Source organism: Trachemys scripta, chromosome 3 (assembly GCF_013100865.1).
Source record: "Trachemys scripta elegans isolate TJP31775 chromosome 3, CAS_Tse_1.0, whole genome shotgun sequence".
NCBI classification, from domain to species: domain Eukaryota; kingdom Metazoa; phylum Chordata; order Testudines; family Emydidae; genus Trachemys; species Trachemys scripta.
This window is the reverse complement of record NC_048300.1, coordinates 144,628,898-144,649,916: the sequence shown is the minus strand read 5'-3', so window position 1 is coordinate 144,649,916 and position 21,019 is coordinate 144,628,898. Positions and strand designations below refer to the sequence as shown.

Genomic DNA, 21,019 nt, shown 5'->3' with positions numbered 1-21,019 from the left:
TTTTAATCATAGATTTGAAGAGGAAACAAGCTGCTCTACTTTTTCTACTTCCAAATGATTTCTTAACTTTGAATGAACTAGTCACGGAATCAGACTGAAATCAAGAAACTCCTCTGCACCTGCAGAAGAAGCTGCTGCTGTCAAAAACTGGTTTAGCACTTCAACAAACTCTGGTTCCAAGTGTTTTGCCAGTGACTTCCACTAGTTGAGGGGTTTGACTTTTAAACTTGGTAGCACACGTGTACTGCTTAATATTATTTTTTGTATTTAATTTAAATGATTTTAACAGACTATAATAAGTTTAGACCTTAACATAGATTACCTATTTAAAATTCAATTTTAAGTTGACATATTAAAAAAAATAAACTTGTATTTTAATTTAAATTTTAAAAAAGTAAAAAAAAAAAATTAAAAAAAGAGAAAAATCTATTTTTATTCATTGCAAAGTTTAGATTTGGTTGCCCTTGGAGAGGTCATGTTTATTTCTATAAAAAAAAAATGAAAATCTTGCCATGATCCAATGCAGAAGTTCCCTGAAAAAAAAAAACAGTTGATGTGGTGAGGTCTTGCTAATGGTATTCCATTCAAACCGTTGTTATGAAGAGATTAAAGACAGCTTCCCTAACACCTTGCCTCAAACTTATCTCTGGCAGCTGATTCATCCAGAACAGTTGAGGACACTCATTTAGGCACCTGTAGCTGCAAAGGGTGTTGGGTTCCCAATTATATCTGTGTAGAACATAGGTCCCCAATGTGTCCCATCCTCTAGGGGGATGTGGAGGAACATCTGGGGGGCACGGAGGGGCATTGGTCTTCCTTGACCTGAGTGGGGCGAGAGAACCTCCCAGTCCCTCCGTGCCTCCCACCCCCAGCTCCTGGCCCTCCACCTGGCCCTGTCCCCAGCCTTGGCGTGGCTCCGCTCCTGGCTCGGGGCAAGACTGCGAGCGAAGCTGCACCTGGCCGCAGGCCTGGCTGGTGCCCCCACCGCAGGCCTGGCTGCAGCTCTGCTCCTGCCACAGTCTTGGCCCTGGCTGCAGCCCCGTTCCCGGCCCCAGACCTACCTCCAGCTGTAGTCCCAGCTTCTGCCCCCTTACCTCTGTCCATGCCCCTCCCCCCTCACCCCCTGTGTCCCCAGAGCCACGTCCTGGATCCGGGGAAGGGGATGGAGGAGTGCGGACAGGGGTAAGGGGTGGCATAACCCTCAAAAATTTGGGGACAGCTGGTGTAGAAGCTTCATTATTGAGCAGAACCCATCATCAACATGGAAGCATGTCCTCTGGAATGGTGGCTGAAGCATATAAATACCTTTGTAATGCCAGCTACAAAAGTGCCATGTGAATGACTGTTCTCGCTTTCAGGTGACGCTGTAAATGAGAAGCGGGCAGTATTATCTCCCATAAATGTAAACAGACTTGTTTGTTTTAGCACTTGGCTGAACAAGAAGTAGGACTGAGTGGACTTGTAGGCTGTAAAGTTTTACATTGTTTTATTTTTGACTGCAGTTATGTAAAAAATAATAATTCTACATTTGTAAGTGCATTTTCACAATAGATTGCACTACAGTACTTGTATGAGGTGAACTGAAAAATACTATTTCTTTTGTTTCTCTTTTTCACAGTGCAAATATTTGTAATAAACAACAAGATAAAGTGAGCACTGTATATATTTGTATTCTGTGTTGTAATTGAAATCAATATATTTGAAAATGTAGAAAACTATTTAAATTATATAACAGTGCAATTCAAACTGCAATTAATCATATTTTTAATCCTTTGATACCCCTAATTTAGAATGCCCTAAAAATAAGAAAATTTGAGCTAGTATGACTTGTGTTGTGTGTGGGAGGTTAGTGCAACTCAAAATTGTCTGCATGGAAGGCTGCAATATTACCATATAGGTCAAGTGTTTGAGTCTTCTGAAGCAATGTTATTGTTCAGAAAGGAAACAGTAAGTAAATTAGTAATTTTTTTTATTTTCAGAGAACTTTAATAATAATTGTGACAATACCCCCGATTTGCAAAAAGGGGAAGGGGAGAAATTAGTTACCTGCATTGCTGTTTTTGGAATCAATTTTGTGGAGACTAGTGTCAAATCTTAGAGAGTACTTGTTCAGTATTCTGGCAGTAATAAATAAAATAAAAGCTACAGTGAAGTACAGAATGAAAATAGATTTTTAAGAATTTCTAATTTAACTTATTGGCATACATCTGCTTGTCCTTTCTGTTAATTTTTTCCCAACCTTCTTCCTTAACTCTGCTCACACCACCAAAAACATTGTCCATGTCTTAGTCATTTTGGCTCCTCGCTAGAGCAACCTTCTTTTCTCTGACCCTCTGCCTCCCTCCTGCCTACTGAAAGTACTGCTGCCAAAATCGCTTTCCACAAAGACCAGATTCCTCACCTTGAAATTCTTCATTGGCTCTTTCCTCCTCTTGTATCGCATCACTATTCTTTGTCATTACCTTGAAGACCCAGTTTGTCTTCAATAGTATCTCTGTTCTCATAGTTTGCCAAGGGAGAAAAGCTTTTGGAGAAAGCTTTTTCACCTGTTGGCATCATTACTGTAAGCCCCTTAGTAGTAGGGGCTTATTTGATGCTCATAAAGAGCAATATGCACCTATGGGGCTATATACGTAATTAGAACAACTCGAAACACGTCAGATTCAAAGGATGTGTTTTGAGGATGTTGAAGGCAGGAATGTAAAAATTAGGCTGTAACTAACTTTTTGGGTTCAATTTAAAACAGATCCTGCAAGAGGGCCTTTGTGCATGGCTCCTCTTGCAGTATCTGGGCCTAAATTATGGAGTCACTGTCATTGGATCCAAACATATCAAGTGTACAAAAAGACAAGCTGGGGTATTTTATAAAGATCTTTTTATAATATTCCTTTATTTTTAACACTTTACAAAATTATGTACAGTATAAAGTATGTACGATCCTGTACACATTCTGCAACCATGAGGTTAGAACTTAGTGTTGGGATAAAATGTGCATTAAAATATTCACTAGAATATTTTTCCTCCTAAGGTAAGCCTGTTTGAGATGCATACTATTCACACTATTACTTTCAAACTACCAAACTGAATTTGATTACTGACATTGCCTGCGTGCTACTTTTGCATGTTTCATGTTCATACTATATGTGATTGTTTATTTTTGTGTTTCTGCTGATTGATCTAAGGCCACACGAGAAAAAGATAATTAGCCTCACTGTGGAATATAGCCATCAGTAAATGAGATACATAAAATACTCACTAAACAAAAAAACTTACTGTGACTTTTTCATTATATGATAGGAATAAAAGACAGAAAAGAACATCAAGCATGGTACTTGAAAATATCAAAGCTGGCACTGGCTTTGGCAATTATCCATTCAAAGCCTCCAGAAAAAAGCAGCAAAGAATACACAGAACATCTTGCTAAAATTATTTCTGGACAGGATTCTAAATGGAGATCAAAAGTTGAAGCATTAGAAGCTGAAGTCCTTAGATTACGTCAGGAGCTTCTTTTGAACAAGATCTGTCCAAGATTCTGCTTGGAAAATAGTAAGTCTCTGAAGTTGTTTTTGAATAACATCTAACACTGCACTAACATTTGAAAGACAAAATATCAGAATAAAAGAAGAACAGGAGTACTTGTGGCACCTTAGAGACTAACAAATTTATTAGAGCATAAGCTTTCGTGGACTACGGCCCACTTCTTCGGATGCATCGAAAGCTTATGCTCTAATAAATTTGTTAGTCTCTAAGGTGCCACAAGTACTCCTGTTCTTCTTTTTGCGGATACAGACTAACACGGCTGCTACTCTGAAACCTGTCAAAATATCAGAATGTTTTTGCTTAGCAGTAGTATTTTTTTATGCATAGGTAAGATATATCCTGTCTTAAATACAGGAATCTTTATTGTTTTTTTCCAAAAAGTGTACAGTGGCGAGACACTAGTTTCAGTTATAACAGGAATTAATGTAAACATTTTGAGATTTACTCAGAGTTAATAAAAAAACAACAACTTTATTCACAGTAGAAAATAAAATACCAAAGGATTTGGCTGTCAATCTTCAGTCTGTTGTTGCTGTCTACAGCATATTGGATAATTTCAGAAGATATCATGACAAGACTTTTTAAATTTTCACAGCATAGCCTACTAGTTGTAATTGAATGGGAACATTAAATGTATCATATTTAAATTTGGAACTCTATCTTATGAACTTAGTTTTCTATCTCTAACCACATTAAACAGAGCATTTGGGCCTAATATGTAATATATTGATCTATGTGAAAAAAATGATGGAGGATAATATCTTAATCATTTTCTAATTTGTATCTTAAGTCTAATAAGTTCTGAGACCAGAAGTTGTAACTGGTTGGTGGGGAGGAAGACTGAGTTGCAAGGTGCTGCAGGCTTTAGTGCAATATGCTGGTAGATCTCTGTGCACCTGTCTGTGATTTGGCTCACAGGACAATCTGTTTTAAAAACAAAATGTCGTCAAGTTTTATGTAGTGGCATGATTTTTTTCACACCAGTGTTTTAGTTTAACTTTTGTCTATGGAAGGAGTTTCTTTCCCCTAATTTTTGAAATGGGGAGGAGGCGAGGAGGCAATTTTATACTGTTCATCTCTCTTCCGCATTCAGTGTTATTTTGTGGTCTCCATTCTGGCAGTTTCTGGACTTTGTCCCCTTTTTTGTATATCTCTGCTTCCCTTCTTGGTATATTCCCAGCCTCCTTTCTCCATACCCCCATCCCATAAGGGAGCCTGCTTTAGCCCGGCTGTGCCACGGGGCTGGGAATCCTGCCCTCCCCTGACCTAAAGAGTTTGACTCTTCAGGTCGGGGAGGGCAAATTCCATCACTTACTACCATCAGAGGATCTATGGATGGTTTCTTTGTGGGGTTTCATGCCTTGTTAAAGTGTTTCTAAAAGCCATCAAGCCCTGCATACAGTCCATGAAATTGTTTCACCTTGGAAATTCAGCCTAATATTCAAAACACTGTACCACTGTTCAATGGCCACTCTTTCTTTAGAATTGCTTTAATTCAAAGTGGCACTCCTAGTTGTGATTACCTGAGCCAGGCAAGAAATGAGCTAGCTGCCTCTTGTAATTTTCCATTTGTTACCTTTTATCCTAACAGTTTTGAGAACTGTGCCAAGCTTCATTTCATGGAAGAATTCAGGTTTCATATTAATCAAGAGGTTTTTCCCCTTTCTTGTGCTCAAACCTGAAATATGACAAAGACGGGATTTCTGGCAATTTTCCAGGGAAAAGGACACAAAACATTCAGGTCAGCTGACTGTCTCTTTGGTTTGGAGAAGCACAAAAGACAAAGTGGATACATTTAGCTATCCTCTGAGGCAGGTTTTCTTACCCATCATTAATAAGAGCTCATCAAATCAAGGATCATGTTGCTTCTTGGCAAAAAAGTGAGTCAGTCTCTGTAGCAGAGATTTGAAAAGCTCGCACCTGGTATTCCAGCTCAAAAGGCAGTGCTAATCTTAAAATGGACAGAAAATTGCAGATTGGCTCCAATCGTTCTAGTATACATCTGGTGAATGGAGTATTAGAGGGTAGATGATGTTGCCTTGGCTGATACAGCTTTAGATTAATGCATTTGAAGGGCTGTAATTCAGTTAGCCAACATGTATCTTAGCAAAAGTCATCAAGGGGTACATTCCCCCCACCCGCATCTTCTAATTTGGTTCATTTTACTAATCAGAGTCAATTGATATGAATTACTGGAGATACCATCCCTGATAGACATTTATCTAACCTACTCTTAAATATCTCCAGAGATGGAGATTCCACAACTTCCCTAGGCAGTTTATTCCGGTGTTTAACCACCCTGACAGTTAGGAACTTTTTCCTAATGTCCAACCTAAACCTCCCTTGTTGCAGTTTAAGCCCATTGCTTCTTTTTCTGTCCTTAGAGGCTAAGGTGAACAAGTTTTCTCCCTCCTCCTTATGACACCCTTTTAGATACCTGAAAACTGCTATCATGTCCCCTCTCAGTCTTCTCTTTTCCAAACTAAACAAACCCAGTTCTTTCAGCCTTCCTTCATAGGTCATGTTCTCAAGACCTTTAATCATTCTTGTTGCCCTTCTCTGGACCCTCTCCAATTTCTCCACATCTTTCTTGAAATGCGGTGCCCAGAACACAATACTCCAGTGGAGGCCTAAACAGCGCAGAGTAGAGCAGAAGAATGACTTCTCGTGTCTTGCTCACAACACACCTGTTAATGCATTCCAGAATCATGTTTGCTTTTTTTGCAACAGCATCAGACTGTTGACTCATATTTAGCTTGTGGTCCACTATAACCCCTAGATCCCTTTCTGCCGTACTCCTTCCTAGACAGTCTCTTCCCATTCTGTATGTGTGAAACTGATTTTTTCTTCCTAAGTGGAGCACTTTGCATTTGTCTTTGTTAAACTTCATCCTGTTTAACTCAGACCATTTCTCCAATTTGTCCAGATCATTTTGAATTATAACCCTGTCCTCCAAAGTAGTTGCAATCCCTCCCAGTTTGGTATCATCCGCAAACTTAATAAGCGTACTTTCTATGCCAATATCTAAGTCGTTAATGAAGATATTGAACAGAGCCGGTTCCAAAACAGACTCCTGTGGAACCCCACTTGTTATGCCTTTCCAGCAGGATTGGGAACCAGTAATAACAACTCTTTGAGTAGGGTTATCCAGCCAGTTATGCACCCACCTTATAGTAGCCCCATCTAAATTGTATTTGTCCAGTTTATCAATAAGAAGATCATGCGAGACCGTATCAAATGCCTTACTAAAGTCTAGGTATACCACATCCACAGCTTCTCCCTTATCCACAAGGCTCCTTATCCTATCAAAGAAAGCTATCAGATTGTTTTGACATGATTTGTTCTTTATAAATCCACGCTGGCTATTCCCTGTCACCTTACCACCTTCCAAGTGTTTGCAGATGATTTCCTTAATTACTTGCTCCATTATCTTCCCTGGCACAGAAGTTAAACTAACTGGTCTGTAGTTTCCTGGGTTGTTTTTATTTCCCTTTTTATAGATGGGCACTATATTTGCCCTTTTCCAGTCTTCTGGAATCTCTCCCGTCTCCCATGATTTTCCAAAGATAATAGCTAGAGGCTCAGATACCTCCTCTATTAGCTCCTTGAGTATTCTAGGATGCATTTCATCAGGCCCTGGTGATTTGCAGGCATCTAACTTTTCTAAGTGATTTTTAATTTGTTCTTTTTTTATTTTATCTGCTAAACTTACCCCCTTCCAATTAGCATTCACTAGGTTAGGCATTCCTTCAGACTTCTCGGTGAAGACCGAAGCAAAGAAGTCATTAAGCATCTCTGCCATTTCCAAGTTTCCTGTTACTGTTTCTCCCTCTTCACTGAGCAGTGGGCCTACCCTGTCTTTTGGTCTTCCTCTTGCTTCTAATGTATTGATAAAGTCTTCTTGTTTCCCTTTATTCCCATAGCTAGTTTGAGCTCATTTTGTGCCTTTGCCTTTCTAATCTTGCCCCTGCATTCCTGTGTTGTTTGCCTATATTCATTCTTTGTAATCTGTCCTAGTTTCCATTTTTTATATGACTCCTTTTTATTTTTTAGCTCATGCAAGATCTCATGGTTAAGCCAAGGTGGTCTTTTGCCACATTTTCTATCTTTCCTAACCAGCGGAATAGCTTGCTTTTGGGCCTTTAATAGTGTGCCTTTGAAAAACTGCCAACTCTCCTCAGTAGTTTTTGCCCTCAGTCTTGATTCCCATGGGACCTTACCTATCAGCTCCCTGAGCTTACCAAAATCCACCTTCCTGAAGTCCATTGTCTCTATTTTGCTTTGCTCCCTTCTACCCTTCCTTAGAATTTCAAACTCTGATTTCATGATCACTTTCACCCAAGCTGCCTTCTACTTTCGAATTCTCAATGAGTTCCTCCCTATTTGTTAAAATCAAGTCTAAAACAGCTTCCCCCCAGTAGCTTTTTCAACCTTCTGAAATAAAAAGTTGTCTGCAATGCAGTCCAAGAATTTGTTGGATAGTCTGTGCCCCGCTGTGTTATTTTCCCAACATATATTTGGATAGTTGAAGTCCCCCATCACTACCAAATCTTGGGCTTTGGATGATTTTGTTAATTGTTTAAAAAAAGCCTCATCCACCTGGTTAGGTGGCCTGTAGTAGACTCCTAGCATGACATCACCCTTGTTTTTTACCCCTTTTAGCCTAACCCAGAGACTCTCAACACTTCCGTCTCCTATGTCCATCTCCACCTCAGTCCAAGTGTGTACATTTTTAATATATAAGGCAACACCTCCTCTCTTTTTCCCCTGTCTATCCTTCCTGAGCAAGCTGTACGCATCCACACCAACATTCCAATCATGTGTATTATCCCACCAAGTTTCAATGATGCCAACAATGTCATAGTTGTATTTATTTATTAGCACTTCCAGTTCTTCCTGCTTATTACCCATACCTCTCGCATTTGTATATAGGCATCTAAGATACTGGTTCGATCTTGGCTCCCAGTTTTGCCCTGACCCTCCTTTCTCTCTGCCATTATAGCCCACACTCCCTCTTGTTTCCAACCCATCTCCCATGTTCCCCACTTATCTGTGGGCTTTGCTCACCTGTCCCCGTTGAACCTAGTTTAAAGCCCTCCTCACTAGGTTAGCCAGTCTGTGTCCAAATAGGGTCTTTCCCCTCCTTGAAAGGTGAACGCCATCTCTGCCTAGCAGTCCTTCCTCGAATAGCATCCCGTGGTCAAGGAAGCCAAAGCCCTCCTGGCGACACCATCTTCGCAGCCGGGCATTCACCTCCATGATACATCTGTCTCTGCCCGGGCCCCTACCTTTGACAGGAAGAATCGAAGGGAATACCACCTGCGCTCCAAACTCCTTCACCCGTACTCCCAGAGCCCTGTAGTCACTCTTGATCCGCTCAGTGTCACACCTCGCAATATCATTTGTGCCCACATGGATGAGTAGCATGGGGTAGTAGTCAGAGGGCTGGATAATCCTCAACAATGCCTCCGTAACATTTTGGATACGGGCCCCCGGCAGGCAGCATGCCTCCCGAGATGAAATGTCAGGGCAACAGATGGGCGCCTCCGTCCCCTCAGCAGAGAGTCTCCGACCACCACTACCCTATGTTTCCTATTTGCAGTGGTGGCAGCAGACCTCCCAGCCTTAGAGGTACGAGGCTTCTCCTCCTTTACTGTAGGGGGTGATTTCTTCTCTCCTCTATCAAGAAGAGCATAATGGTTACCTATTACCACGGTGGGAGGGTTCAGAGCAGGGATGGAGCACTGCCTGCCGCCAGAAGTAACCAGCTGCCAGTGTCCACCCTGAGCCATCTCCTCCTCCACCAGTGGTGTATCAGCAGTCCTGTGTACTGGGACAACTACCTCAGCTGTCTCCACATGGACACTGTCCAGGAATTGCTCGTAGATTCGGATGCTCCTCAACCTAGCCACCTCCTCCTGTAGCTCTCCCACCTGCTGCCTGAGAGATTCCACCAGCAGGCACCTTTCACATTGGATGGTTCCCCCAGCCTGGATATCAGTAAGTGGAAATTGCAAGTTACAGTCTCTGCAAAACCACACCAGGATCTGGGTAGAAGCATCCATGCTCAGGCGCTCTGTCTGGCTGCAGGCGCAGGTGGAGGAGACAGAAGCAGTGCTGGCACAGGTGTTACAGGTCTTCCTAACCATTGTAGCCTCCCTCTCAAACTCCCCTGTCTGCAGCCCCCTGTCCGCTGAAAGGGTTGTTTAATCAAGAAGTTTTGAATGTAGTTGGTTTATAGGTTTTAAGGGGAATAAAGGGAAAACAGATAGAACCAAGGGACCCTCGCCCCCTTCCCGCTTCCCTTCCCAACTCCCTTGTGAAACTCTCTGTTAGCCCCTGTTCGCAAAAGTGATACATTACTCCAGTCTGCTTTCAGCTTGGGGGCAGAACAAGAAAGAAACCAGATAGGATTAGGGAAAAACTGACTTCAGGGCAAGCAGCCCCTGCTTTTCCCACTTCCAGTAGGGGAGTGAAGCCAGATGGACAGTGCATCAGATGGAGAGCTTTTTGCTTTTAAGCTTTACCATACCATTTTAGATGTGTGCTCTCCCCTGCCCCCTGGTCTCGCTCCAGAATCATGGTAGCAATAGTACTGTCTTTAGGAAAGAAGGAAATTCACTTATCTCTTCCTGGACAAACTCTTTGATTTGTGCTCTGATTAGTGAGAGCGAAAGCAAGCACACGGAGTGGGATGGTTCCTGGAATATCTTGGATTTAGGACAGACCCACACACATGATGCCAGGGAAGCCAATCACAGGCTTGGGCTGAGGATGAACACACTATTGCTGATTTTCCTGTTTTTGTTTTGTTTTGTTTTTCTTTTGTTTTTGTGAGAGATGGGATTTAAGAGGGGACAGGCACTCTTCTTGTGATGTTGCGAGAAGCTTCAGCTCCCTCTTGAAGTTCATCCATGCGGGAAGTGTCTGTCCCTTCACTTGCAGCACTTGCAGGAGGTGAGAGGGGGAGGAGGTAGCAGAGAGCTCAGCAGCACAACACAGTGCTGCTCCCCCACGCCTCTCTTCTTCGCCTCCTCTCTCCTCACTGCAACACCCACCTTGGGAAGGAGGGATGGGTCAAGCTCCACTGTAGCTCCCCCAGGCTGGTTGGGGGAAGGGGGGCTGCAAAGAACCCCAGGGGCTGTAGAAGAAGTGTAAGTGATGATGGGGGGTGCAAAACTGATGGGGGGTTGGGAGGCCTGGCAAATGTGGGCCTGGGTGCGGCATTGTTATGGGTGGTGGGGAGTTGTGGGAGCTGGAGGACAGACAGTTGGTATGATAGGTAATTGTGGGGGTGGAATTGAAGTGGGAACTAGGAGAACAGGATTGGTTTGGGGGCAGGATTAATTGCTGGGCAAGGGGTGGGCAGAAGTATTTTTTTCGTAGAAATCCCAACATTAAATGCTTCCATAGGGCGGGCATTGACCTTATTCCAATTTTGCAAGGAGAGAGAGCATGGCCTTTGAACCTCATTCTGCTCCTAGCAGCACTACCCAGCACTACCTCTTCAAGCATATGCTTCCATTCTCTCTCACGCTCGTACGCACGCGTTCTGCAGCTGGATTTTATAGTTACCAGATCTTAGTGTTGCTTGGTCAGTTTCAGTGGCCAACTGAAACTGCACAAGAGGGAGAGGAGGAGCTGTGTCTTTGTTGGACACAATGGAAGCTCCGATGTTGATGAAGAACAAATCCAAAGTTCCCTGGCAATACACCCTTCTTTTATAGTAATAAGTTCCCATACAAGTCTATGGACTTTGCTGCGTCACATCGGAGCTGTTAATCACAAAGTAGTCAAGACTGCTCCCAATCAGCATTTTATTGGGTTGTTACTGGGAGTATCCATAGCGGTTTCTTATCTTGTCCCTCTGGCTCCACTCTTTATCTTGTCCTTGGGGCGTATGCCTTGTTTTAGGGTCGTCAATCTGCCATTCGGGTGATTCTGATAATAAGGTTGGTGCCTCTGAACTTCTCCACTCTCCTCTCGACCATTTGGCCCATTAGTACTGGCGCCTCCTGTCTCTTTCTCTGTTAGCATGCCATACGCAAAACAGTAAATAATTTCAAAAGCAAGAATTACAGCCATAACACTTCTATCCTTCTAAAAACGATCATTAACAAGTAAAGCAAAGAATAAAACCAAAACAATTTCTTCTTACTAATTCAAAGTTAGCAAAACGGAGTACAATTTACACGAGACAAGTTCTCCCCATTAGGCTTTTGGCCTACACAATGCCATTTCTTTTCTTTTGGTAGAACTCATCTTCATATCTTAATGTCTAGGTTTAAACGTATATCTGCCTAGTTTCGGATGTTGTTCTGTAAAAGGTGATCCTGCTTCTCACACTGAAGGTAAACTGCTATGAAAATCTCACTGTAACAGACTTGTGGTGCTTAGCATAAAGAAGGATAGGAAAACATACCTGTGCTTATCTAAAAAATCCCTTTTTTCAAGTAATAAGACCTGGCTCACCCTGCAGATATGTGGATCATCCAGAATAGAGAGAGAAATTGACATCCAAAGATTTGGGTTGTGCGTTGTTAAGTGGGATTTACCAGGCTCTGCTGTAGGAGAAATTGTTGGGCTCTTTCCTCAAAGTATTATTTATCAGAATCTGTCATTTTAGGAAAGTGAATTTGAATTATTCTGACTTTGAGACTTGGGCAAATACCAAACAACGAGTGTGTGCAGAATTAGAATTTGGGAATTCTGAATGCCTGATTCATGCTCATTTCTCCGAGTCTGTTCCTAAATGGGAAATCTGTAGTACAACCAGTTTTCTTGAATTGCAGCCCTGTGTTTTTTAATCAGAAAATACTGTCCTTTCTTTAATTTTTTTGTAAAGGTCCACTGAAGTGTATAAGCAAATGCTAGAGTACTTGGTGTAAAACATCTCTAAAGAGAAAATATGTTGCTTGCTCAATATAGGGAATCTTGCAAGCATTTACCATCTGCAGAACTATTCTGAAATAATACATAGAGGATGTAAATAGGTCCTGGGAGCAATAAGGTCTATGAAAGCAGATCTTGTTTCCAAGGGACCATAAGTGCCATAACCATATTAGTGTGCTAAACAGATACAAGTTCTTGAAGTTGTGAAGGAGGGTGTTTTTTTGCAAACCCAGTAGCTTAGCTTTTAATGAATGCAATAGTTACCGAAAAAGTAATGTGGTAGAGAGAGGCTTACATAATAAGCCAGTAAAAAAAAAAAAAAGCCACAAAAACAAATAGTTGAAAGGGTGGAAAAATGAAGTGAATAAACCTGATTCATCATTCATGAAAGTCTACCTACCAATATTTCAGTCACTGAAGACTTAATGAAGGGTAGCAGGGATGCCTCAATGTGAAGAGAGAGACAGCAATAAAAAATAAATAAAAAAATTCTGGTTTTGGGTGTGCGGTTCCCCTCTCTTCTCTGAATGTATTGACTAGTGATTTCATGTTTGATTCACAAAGTGGGTATTAATAATTTGGATCTGTTTTTGTTCCTAAGTGGGTTTTTTTATTATTAGTTTCATTGTGTTTTATTAGATCTGATCCTTGCTGGCAACCATTTGATTTTCAGAAGTTGAGCTAAATTAGAGGCTCCCAAACTGCGGTTCATGGAGCCCAAGATGGTGGTAACAGTGCTAGATATCATGTGGTGCTGGATCTTCCTCCTCCTTTCCAGCATTACCAACCAAAAATATATTCCTAACAGCTAAACAACTGTTGTAATTGCCACAGGGATGATATGCTAAACATTGAAATTAAAGTATTTTATGATTGGGGACCCTTCTCTGATCAGCTATGATATTTACAGATCTAAAGCCTTTCACTTCTTACAACAGAGTTCCATCTCATCCCAGCTTTTAAAAAAAAGTTACTTAAGAGATGTAAAGCTTAATTTAAAAAAGCCCAACTTTATTTCAAAAAATCATTTAATGTTCCTAAGTGACAACATTGTACTTACCTATCATACCTTTTACAAAATCCAAGCATTTACAAGCATGGATATGTGTCTAAGTACATAAATATAAAATTTTCAAAACCACCTACGTTCCATTTTATCAACTATGGGATTTAAGCCATCGAAGGTCAATGGGATTTAGGCTCATTCTTAAGGTGCTTTTGAAAATTTTAGCATAAACAAATTGCCCATATAATAAATGTAAACACATTTGTATCAAGTAAAAAAGAATGGACATTTCAGCCCAGCCCAGCAATCTTAACTCTGACCCTGTATTTTTAAAAAAAAAAATATTTGTTATCTTGATTTTGGTATCAAAATATTTTCAAAGTTAAGTGACAAATGTTAATTGATAAATATATACTGATATTTTAAGATTGCTGATGAAAGAATAGTATTTATTTTGGGGCAGAGCTAAAGTTTGCACACTTTTTTTAATTATCAAGGGAAAAAAGTGTGAGACTCTGTGTGTTTTTATATTCACACTATTCATCAGTCTGGAAATGTGCTGCTCTTGAGTATCCACATTTGTAAGCATTTATGGAGACTGGTCATCATGGGATAGAAGTGTTGGTTCCCAAATGATCAGGAACTGAGTCATGTACTCTGTCTCCCAGTGATAAGAGCAGCTCAGTGTACATGCTCTGCCTGTTCTTTGGAGTGGGGAGGGGGATGGCCTCAAACTTGGTTCTGGCAGACCATATCTCGTCTTTTTCCTTCGGTATCTCTTTTGTTCCTCGTCCTTGCACCCCTCACCATTCTGCTGACCTCAGCAGGGGATTTCTTTTGCCTCGGTCTTCTCAGACAAGATCATGCTCTGTCCTGGGGCCGGTTTTGTTCAATATCTTCATTAATGATCTGGACGATGGGATAGATTGCACCCTCAGCAAGTTTGTGGATGATACTAAGCTGCGGGGAGAGGTAGATACACTGGAGGGTAGGGATAGGGTCCAGAGTGACCTAGACAAATTGGAGGATTATCCTGGACCCCTGCCCTCTCTCACATGTGAGACACATCATGGAGGATAGGTCCATCAGTGGCTATTAGCCAGGATGGGTAGTGATGTTGTCCCTAGCTTCTGTTTGCCAGAAGCTGGGAATGGGTGACAGGATGGATCGCTTGATGATTACTTCTTCATTCCCTCTTAGGCACCTGGCATTGGCCACTGTCAGAAGACAGGATACTTTGGTCTGACCCAGTATGGCCATTCTTATGTTCTTGAGACAGCATAATATCATGGTCATCAGTGTCCAGTGTTGCAGAGGGGTCCAGGAGGATGAGGATGGATGTCTGTCTTCTATCCGTTGACAGGAGGAGATCATGCATCAGTGTCACTAAGGTTTTTTTGATTCTGTGTCCTGGCCTGAAAACAGATTCAGGTGTATGTAGAATGTTCACTTCAGTTAGAAGAGCCTGATGTAGCCATTTGCTAGCTTCTCTACAATCTTGCTCAGGAATGGGAGGTTTGACATTGGGCAGTAGTTGGCTAGGATTGATGTACCCAGGGCATTTTTCTTCAGTGTTGATTAGGCTATTGTGTGTTTGAAAGAGAAAAGGAAAATTCCTGCTCTGGATGAGGTTGTTGGCTATTTGAGGCCTGGTCTGCACTCAAAAATTAGGTAGACATAGCTTTGTTGGTCAGCTGTATGAAAAATCTATACCCCTGATTGACGTACCTTTGCTGACCAAACCCCCCAGTAAGATGCAGCTATGTTGATGGACGAATGCTTCCATCAGCATAGCTACTGTTGCTCAAGAAGGTGGTGTTCCTACCCCAGTGGGAAAAACCATTATGTCAATGTGGGCTGCATTTACTCTGTGGGATTATGCCAGCATTGCTGTGGAAATTTAGCTATGCCGGTGTAGTCTCGGTAGTGTAGACATACCCTCAGTTATTTGTTCCTGACTCTTGTTCTAGTGCATAGGAAGTACATGGCATCAGAGACTAGTACTATAGAGTGTTTTTTAAATGCACAAAGTAAAGTGGGAAAAAAACCCTGAGAAACGTTCTCTAACCTTTTTTTTCAGTTCTCGTATTTAGGTGTTACTTATAACAACTGTAGATAACACATTTCTGTCCAAAATGTTCTTTGACTTTTTTCCCCCCCAAATTGAATGTTTCTCTTTAAAGGTTAATTGTGATCAGTTAACACATTTTTAACCAGTTGAATCTAGATTAGCTTCTAAATTGTTTAAGAACATATTATTTAAAGCATGTTAATACATTCTAGAATGGTACAGTAATGCAAATAAATAGTAGTAATAATCCATTTTCCAGGCATAGACAAAACCCAAGAATTCTTTTTTTTTCTAACAGCACCCATAACGTGATACCTGCTCGTAGATTCATACTCGTAAGCTGTCCTCCATTGCATAGTGTGGAAGAGAGTAGAACATTCCTGTGTTTTCCTGTTAAAAGCATAATTTGATTTGCTTGACTGACAAAGTAAATAGGTCACTCTCAGGGATATTTGACAAATTAAAAATTGGAAAGAGATTACTTAGTAGATACAATTGTTAATTAACTTTAAAATTTACAAAAATACTATTCTTTAAGCGGAAAAAGAGTGAAAAAGGTAATGGAAGATGGGAAATGGCATACGATCCTTTCCTTTGGAACTGATAGGAGTGCAAGTCCTATTGTACAACCAATTTAATTTACTATATGAAGTCTTTGAACCATCAAAATATTTAAAATCGGATTAAAACTGCTACTCCTAAATTGCTCAAAGGATTTTATCAGAGATACAGATTGGGCTATCTATTTAATGCAGAATCTCAATAAGCATTGTTTTCAGACATTTCTAACTTTATTAAAATGTGTTTTATATTCCATTAGTATTAAAATTGATGACTGGAAAACAACCTATACTGTATTATTCATTTTTTGTACTTAAGATTTATGTTAAAAACATTGGATTAGATATGGTACATTCTTTGGGAAAGTATCTCAGAAATATAAATATAACTTTCATGTTTGTATTTCAGGAAACCCAGATGCCTTTACTGAAATTCTGCTGGATCAGGAACATATAAACCCTATAATAAATTGCTCAAGTCAGCTAGAAGATTCTGGGTGTGATGTATCTAGTGACTGTGTATTTGATACTGTAGACATATCACATAACTTTGGGCACTCTGAGCACAGTTGTAACACTTCATCTTGTACGTTTAATTCTGAAATACTTCCTATATTGAATACCCATTGTACTAACAAGGAAAAAACTCTGGCTGCTCACATGCAGTTCTTGCAACATCTCCTTGAACTGAGAAATCTGACAGAAGCAGGAGATCTGAAAACAGTCTTTACAAAGCTTGAAAGCGACTGCTCCACAATATCAGATTCTGTCTCTCGATTGCTTGATGGCCTGCTTACTTTTTACAAGAATCCTAAATTTCCTGTCTCAAATTTTCTGACAGAAGCAGTTTCTGTTTTGATCAATTTAATAACTGATGCTAATTTATCTAATCATGTTCTGAAAATGTGTTTTGAGAAGCTAGAAGAATTTAAGAAAAACCTAGTTCAGATTATTTTAAGCAACAGCAATATCAATAGGGTAAGTGAAATAACTTCCAACCTCACTATCTACGTTAGCATGAAATCCAAATATACAGTTTACAATAATAGTATTGTTAGTTAGAAATAAAATATTATGCCTCCTTGGAACTTTCAACAGAGACTAAGAAAAAGTAAATATGTAAAAAAGAGAGCATGTTGTAGCACTCGTCTTGTTTAAGAATAGGATTTCAGTGAATATCAGCATTTGAAAATCTTTTATCTGAATGTATGCAAAGTTCTCCTCCAGCCCCAAATTTAGGGTTTATCCTCCAACTAGCCAGTTATATGCAGATCAAAACAAATTTGTGGAAACCAGAATAAATACTGTTTTTTTTGCTTTGCTGCATGAGGCGATTTTATAGTTTGACACAGGCTACTAAAAATGTCCAATGATTTTTTTTCTTTTGCCTGCATTAAAGATGTGGGGTCAGATCCTCAGCTGGTGTAAATCTGCATACTTGCATTGAAGTCTGTGGAATTATACTGACTCACATTATCTGGGGATCCAGTCTCCTGAAGCTTGAAAATAATATTTAAAAATAAAACACAGGAATTAAGAAAGGAACATAGGAATTGAATGCCAACTATTATGAGAGTAAAGAGGAGTGCATACTTTACCTTTTGTATACCATACATCATTTTATATTTCTCTATCATGCTATTTTTGATTAGTTGTCTGTGTTACCTCAGAATTTGACATTCTTGTGTGAACCCCAGAACTTGACAGTACTGTTGTCAGCCATTTTGTATGTTCAACCACTGCCAGCTAAAAACCAAATACCACAGAGTGAAAAATAATCTTAGGTCTTTGTAAGACCAGGTCAAAAAGTTGCATACTTTCGTTTTGCTAATGAAATTTTTTTGTTAATTTTGTGTTTTATTTTTTATTTAAAAAATAAATAACCTTAATTTTAAATACTCCTAACATATTATTATAATTATTATAACTAAAATGCTAAAACATTTTAAAATAATAAATGTATTAAATATAACCAATAAAATTACTATACTAAAATCACTATAAATTATATATTTTGTATTAATATTAACTATAAAATAAATAATTTGCTTTAAAACAGTCCAAAAAAACATTTCTTCAAGCAAAAAACTAACATCTAAATTCCCCATCAGCTAAACTAAAAAAAGCCCCTAAAAGCCTGGCTAATAATCACTCAAAACCATCTCAAACTATAAATAACTATATCTAAAATATCCTAAACCTATTGCACACCTGTGTGTGTGCATGTGTATAATGCTTAAAATCTAATAAATAACTTTAAATAAAAGCACACTTGCTTATATCACATATCAAACAAATAAGCTATGCATCTTAATAATTTATTCCTAACACTGCCTAAAAAAAAGCAATTAAATTACCACGGCTTTAAATTCTAAAAAAACCCAAGTAACAATCTCTTCCAAATTAAATAGTCCCTGTCTTTCTCCATGTGGAGGTTTTTCCAGTGCCTGCTCTTGAACTTTCCATTTCTGCTCTGTTTTCTTGAGTAATGAGAACTGAACACAATATGTAGAATTTAAGTATTTTAAGTACATACAAAAATCCACTTCAATATAAAAGAAAGGGGAAGGGTCTAAATATTGTACAGTATGTCTTACTGAGGGGAAAAGTGTTCAGCAGAACTACTCATGTGCAGAAGTCTTTCCATGATCAGAGTCTTAAATGTCTAATTTCAACACATTCTCATAATTGGATTTCTTTGTTGTGTTCTGTTCAGCATCCCATCTATTTATTAGCTAGTCAGTAGTTTGGAAGGGCTTGAGAATTCCAACTATTCTATACTTGTGCCATAAGGAGTAGAGCAGCATAGACCTGACTACAGTAACTCCTCACTTAACGTTGTAGTTATGTTCCTGAAAAATGCGACTTTAAGCAAAACAATCTTAAGCGAATCCAATTTCCCCATAAGAATTAATGTAAATGGGAGGGTTAGGTTCCAGGTAAAAAAAATTTCGCCAGACAAAAGACATTATATGCGGTTTGACCCCTACTCCTAGGCCTGCAGAATCCTCCCCGTGCAAGCTTTGCGGGTTTGGGCTCAGCATGGGAGCCAGGCAGAGCAGGCAAGCGACAGCATATAGGAAGTGACACTGTGCTGCATCCTTCCCCAGCACTGATGGAGATGTGTCTGCTAGTCTCTGAGCAGCAGATCACACAAATGCCTGCTCTAGTTAGTCACTGAACGTGCCCCCACCCCCAGGGTGCTGGGGAAACCAGTCGTCTCCTAAGGGAACCAATCTGCCAGGTTGCATGGTACGCTCGGGACACACAACGCAGAGGCACTAGGCCTCTAGATCTCTGCACAGCTGGAGAGAGCCATAGGCTTCTGGGGCTACAGGCACTGACTTTTCAAACTACCGGGGGGTGTTTGACCCCTGGCTCTGCCCCAGACCCTGCCCTCATCCCACCCCTTCCCTCAAGGCCTCTCCCCGCCTCTTCCTGCCCAGTTCCGCCCCTGAGCACGCCATATCCTCGCTCCTCTCCCAGCCTCCCTGCATGCCATGAAACAGCTGATTGTGGGAGGCGCGAAGAGGGAGAGGGGAGGCGCTGATCTGCGGGGCCCACCAGCAGGAGCTGGTGGTGGTTGTGGAGGGTGTTAGAACATTGCACAACTTTAAACGAGCATGTTCTCCAATAGAACAGCAATTTAATAATGAAACAACTTTAACTGGGACGACTTTAAGTGAGGAATTACTGTACACTGAGCCTTTCCTAAAGCAGGTGACTTCTCTTTTCTTTGCTCCTGGTCCCTCCGCTCTCGACTTTTGATGCAGAGTGAAGTTCTTGGAATATTGTACTTCTGAGCAGAGGAGCCAACAGCAAAGATAATGAGAGTAGTTTAAAGAGATGGGAGAAGAGCAGATGTCGAGTGGTTTTCAAGGGCTTCTTGAGGATCGATTGTATCTAGAGTTTCCCTACTTGGAGGTGGGTGGGTGAGGAGAACAAGTGGACTTTTATAGAAAAAAAACAAAACTGAAGAAATGATACATCACAACAGCACACCAAAAAACCAAAAACAACCTGTGGAAACTAGGTGGAGTTTGTTTATGAATAGAATCACGAGGGTATGGTAGGGAATCCAGGAAGAGGGATTCATTGTTGGGATGGGGAGGAAGAAGAGAGAAGGAACCATGGCTCGGGTGGGAGGTGGAGTTAGCATATTTTACATAGGAAGAAAGCTGGGTGTGAGATTGGAAGCAGTGTTTCCCGTTGGGCAAACCCAGAAAGAAGGTTCATGAGTTCCAAGTCAGCTTCATCTCTACTATTTAACTACTGGTACATTGAAATAGACAACTTTTTGCCAAATTACAAATGATCTACGCTCTATAGTATATTAATAGAACTCATTACTGCATTCAAGTAGTTTGAGTGAACATCTGTTTAAACATATATTAATTAGTTAACCATGCTGTAGTAATTGCTAAGTTTCTGAAAAACTATTTAAATTGATATAGTTAATACCAGTAATGGTGTTTTAGTGATACTTTAAGTAGAAAAAATTGAACAGTTTATTTTTAGTTTCAGTTTCAGCCTCAGCGTTGAAAAAAAAATTAAGTAGAATGGAGTGTAGAATTTTTAATAGAAGTTGTATGACTAATATGTCTTTTATCCAATATCACCCAGGGACATTTTTGCTTAGCTTTTAATTATCGCTATTTACCCAAACAGTGATTGAAATATGGAGGGTATTGATTTAAAACAAGATAGCTAATGTGTAGCAAACTGGCAGCTGGTGAAAATTCAGATCACTTAAACACCTTCAGAATAAAGTAGAAACTTTTTTTAATGTCTAATCTTAATGTTCGTGAGGATGACTTTGAAAACGCGAACCCAGTACAAACCAATGCAGCATTCTCTCTTTGACGTTGCAGACAGCCTGAAATAATAGTTGTAAAAGGTGTGAACTTTCCATTAATTTCAACAGAGAATAACTGAAACCTAGCGATGAGT

The 21,019-nt window shown here is 40.1% G+C and overlaps 1 protein-coding gene across 1 annotated transcript in view; it reads left to right on the top strand.

Moving 5' to 3' along the window:
* Positions 1-3,219: 3,219 nt before the first annotated feature.
* Positions 3,220-21,019, top strand: part of MEI4 (meiotic double-stranded break formation protein 4) — a 113,832-nt gene continuing 96,032 nt past the window's right edge. The window contains exons 1-2 of the mRNA XM_034766169.1: positions 3,220-3,546; positions 16,479-17,047. Of these exons, the coding sequence (XP_034622060.1) occupies positions 3,291-3,546; positions 16,479-17,047 (825 nt within the window). The 5' untranslated portion in view covers positions 3,220-3,290. The remainder of the gene's footprint in view (positions 3,547-16,478; positions 17,048-21,019) is intronic.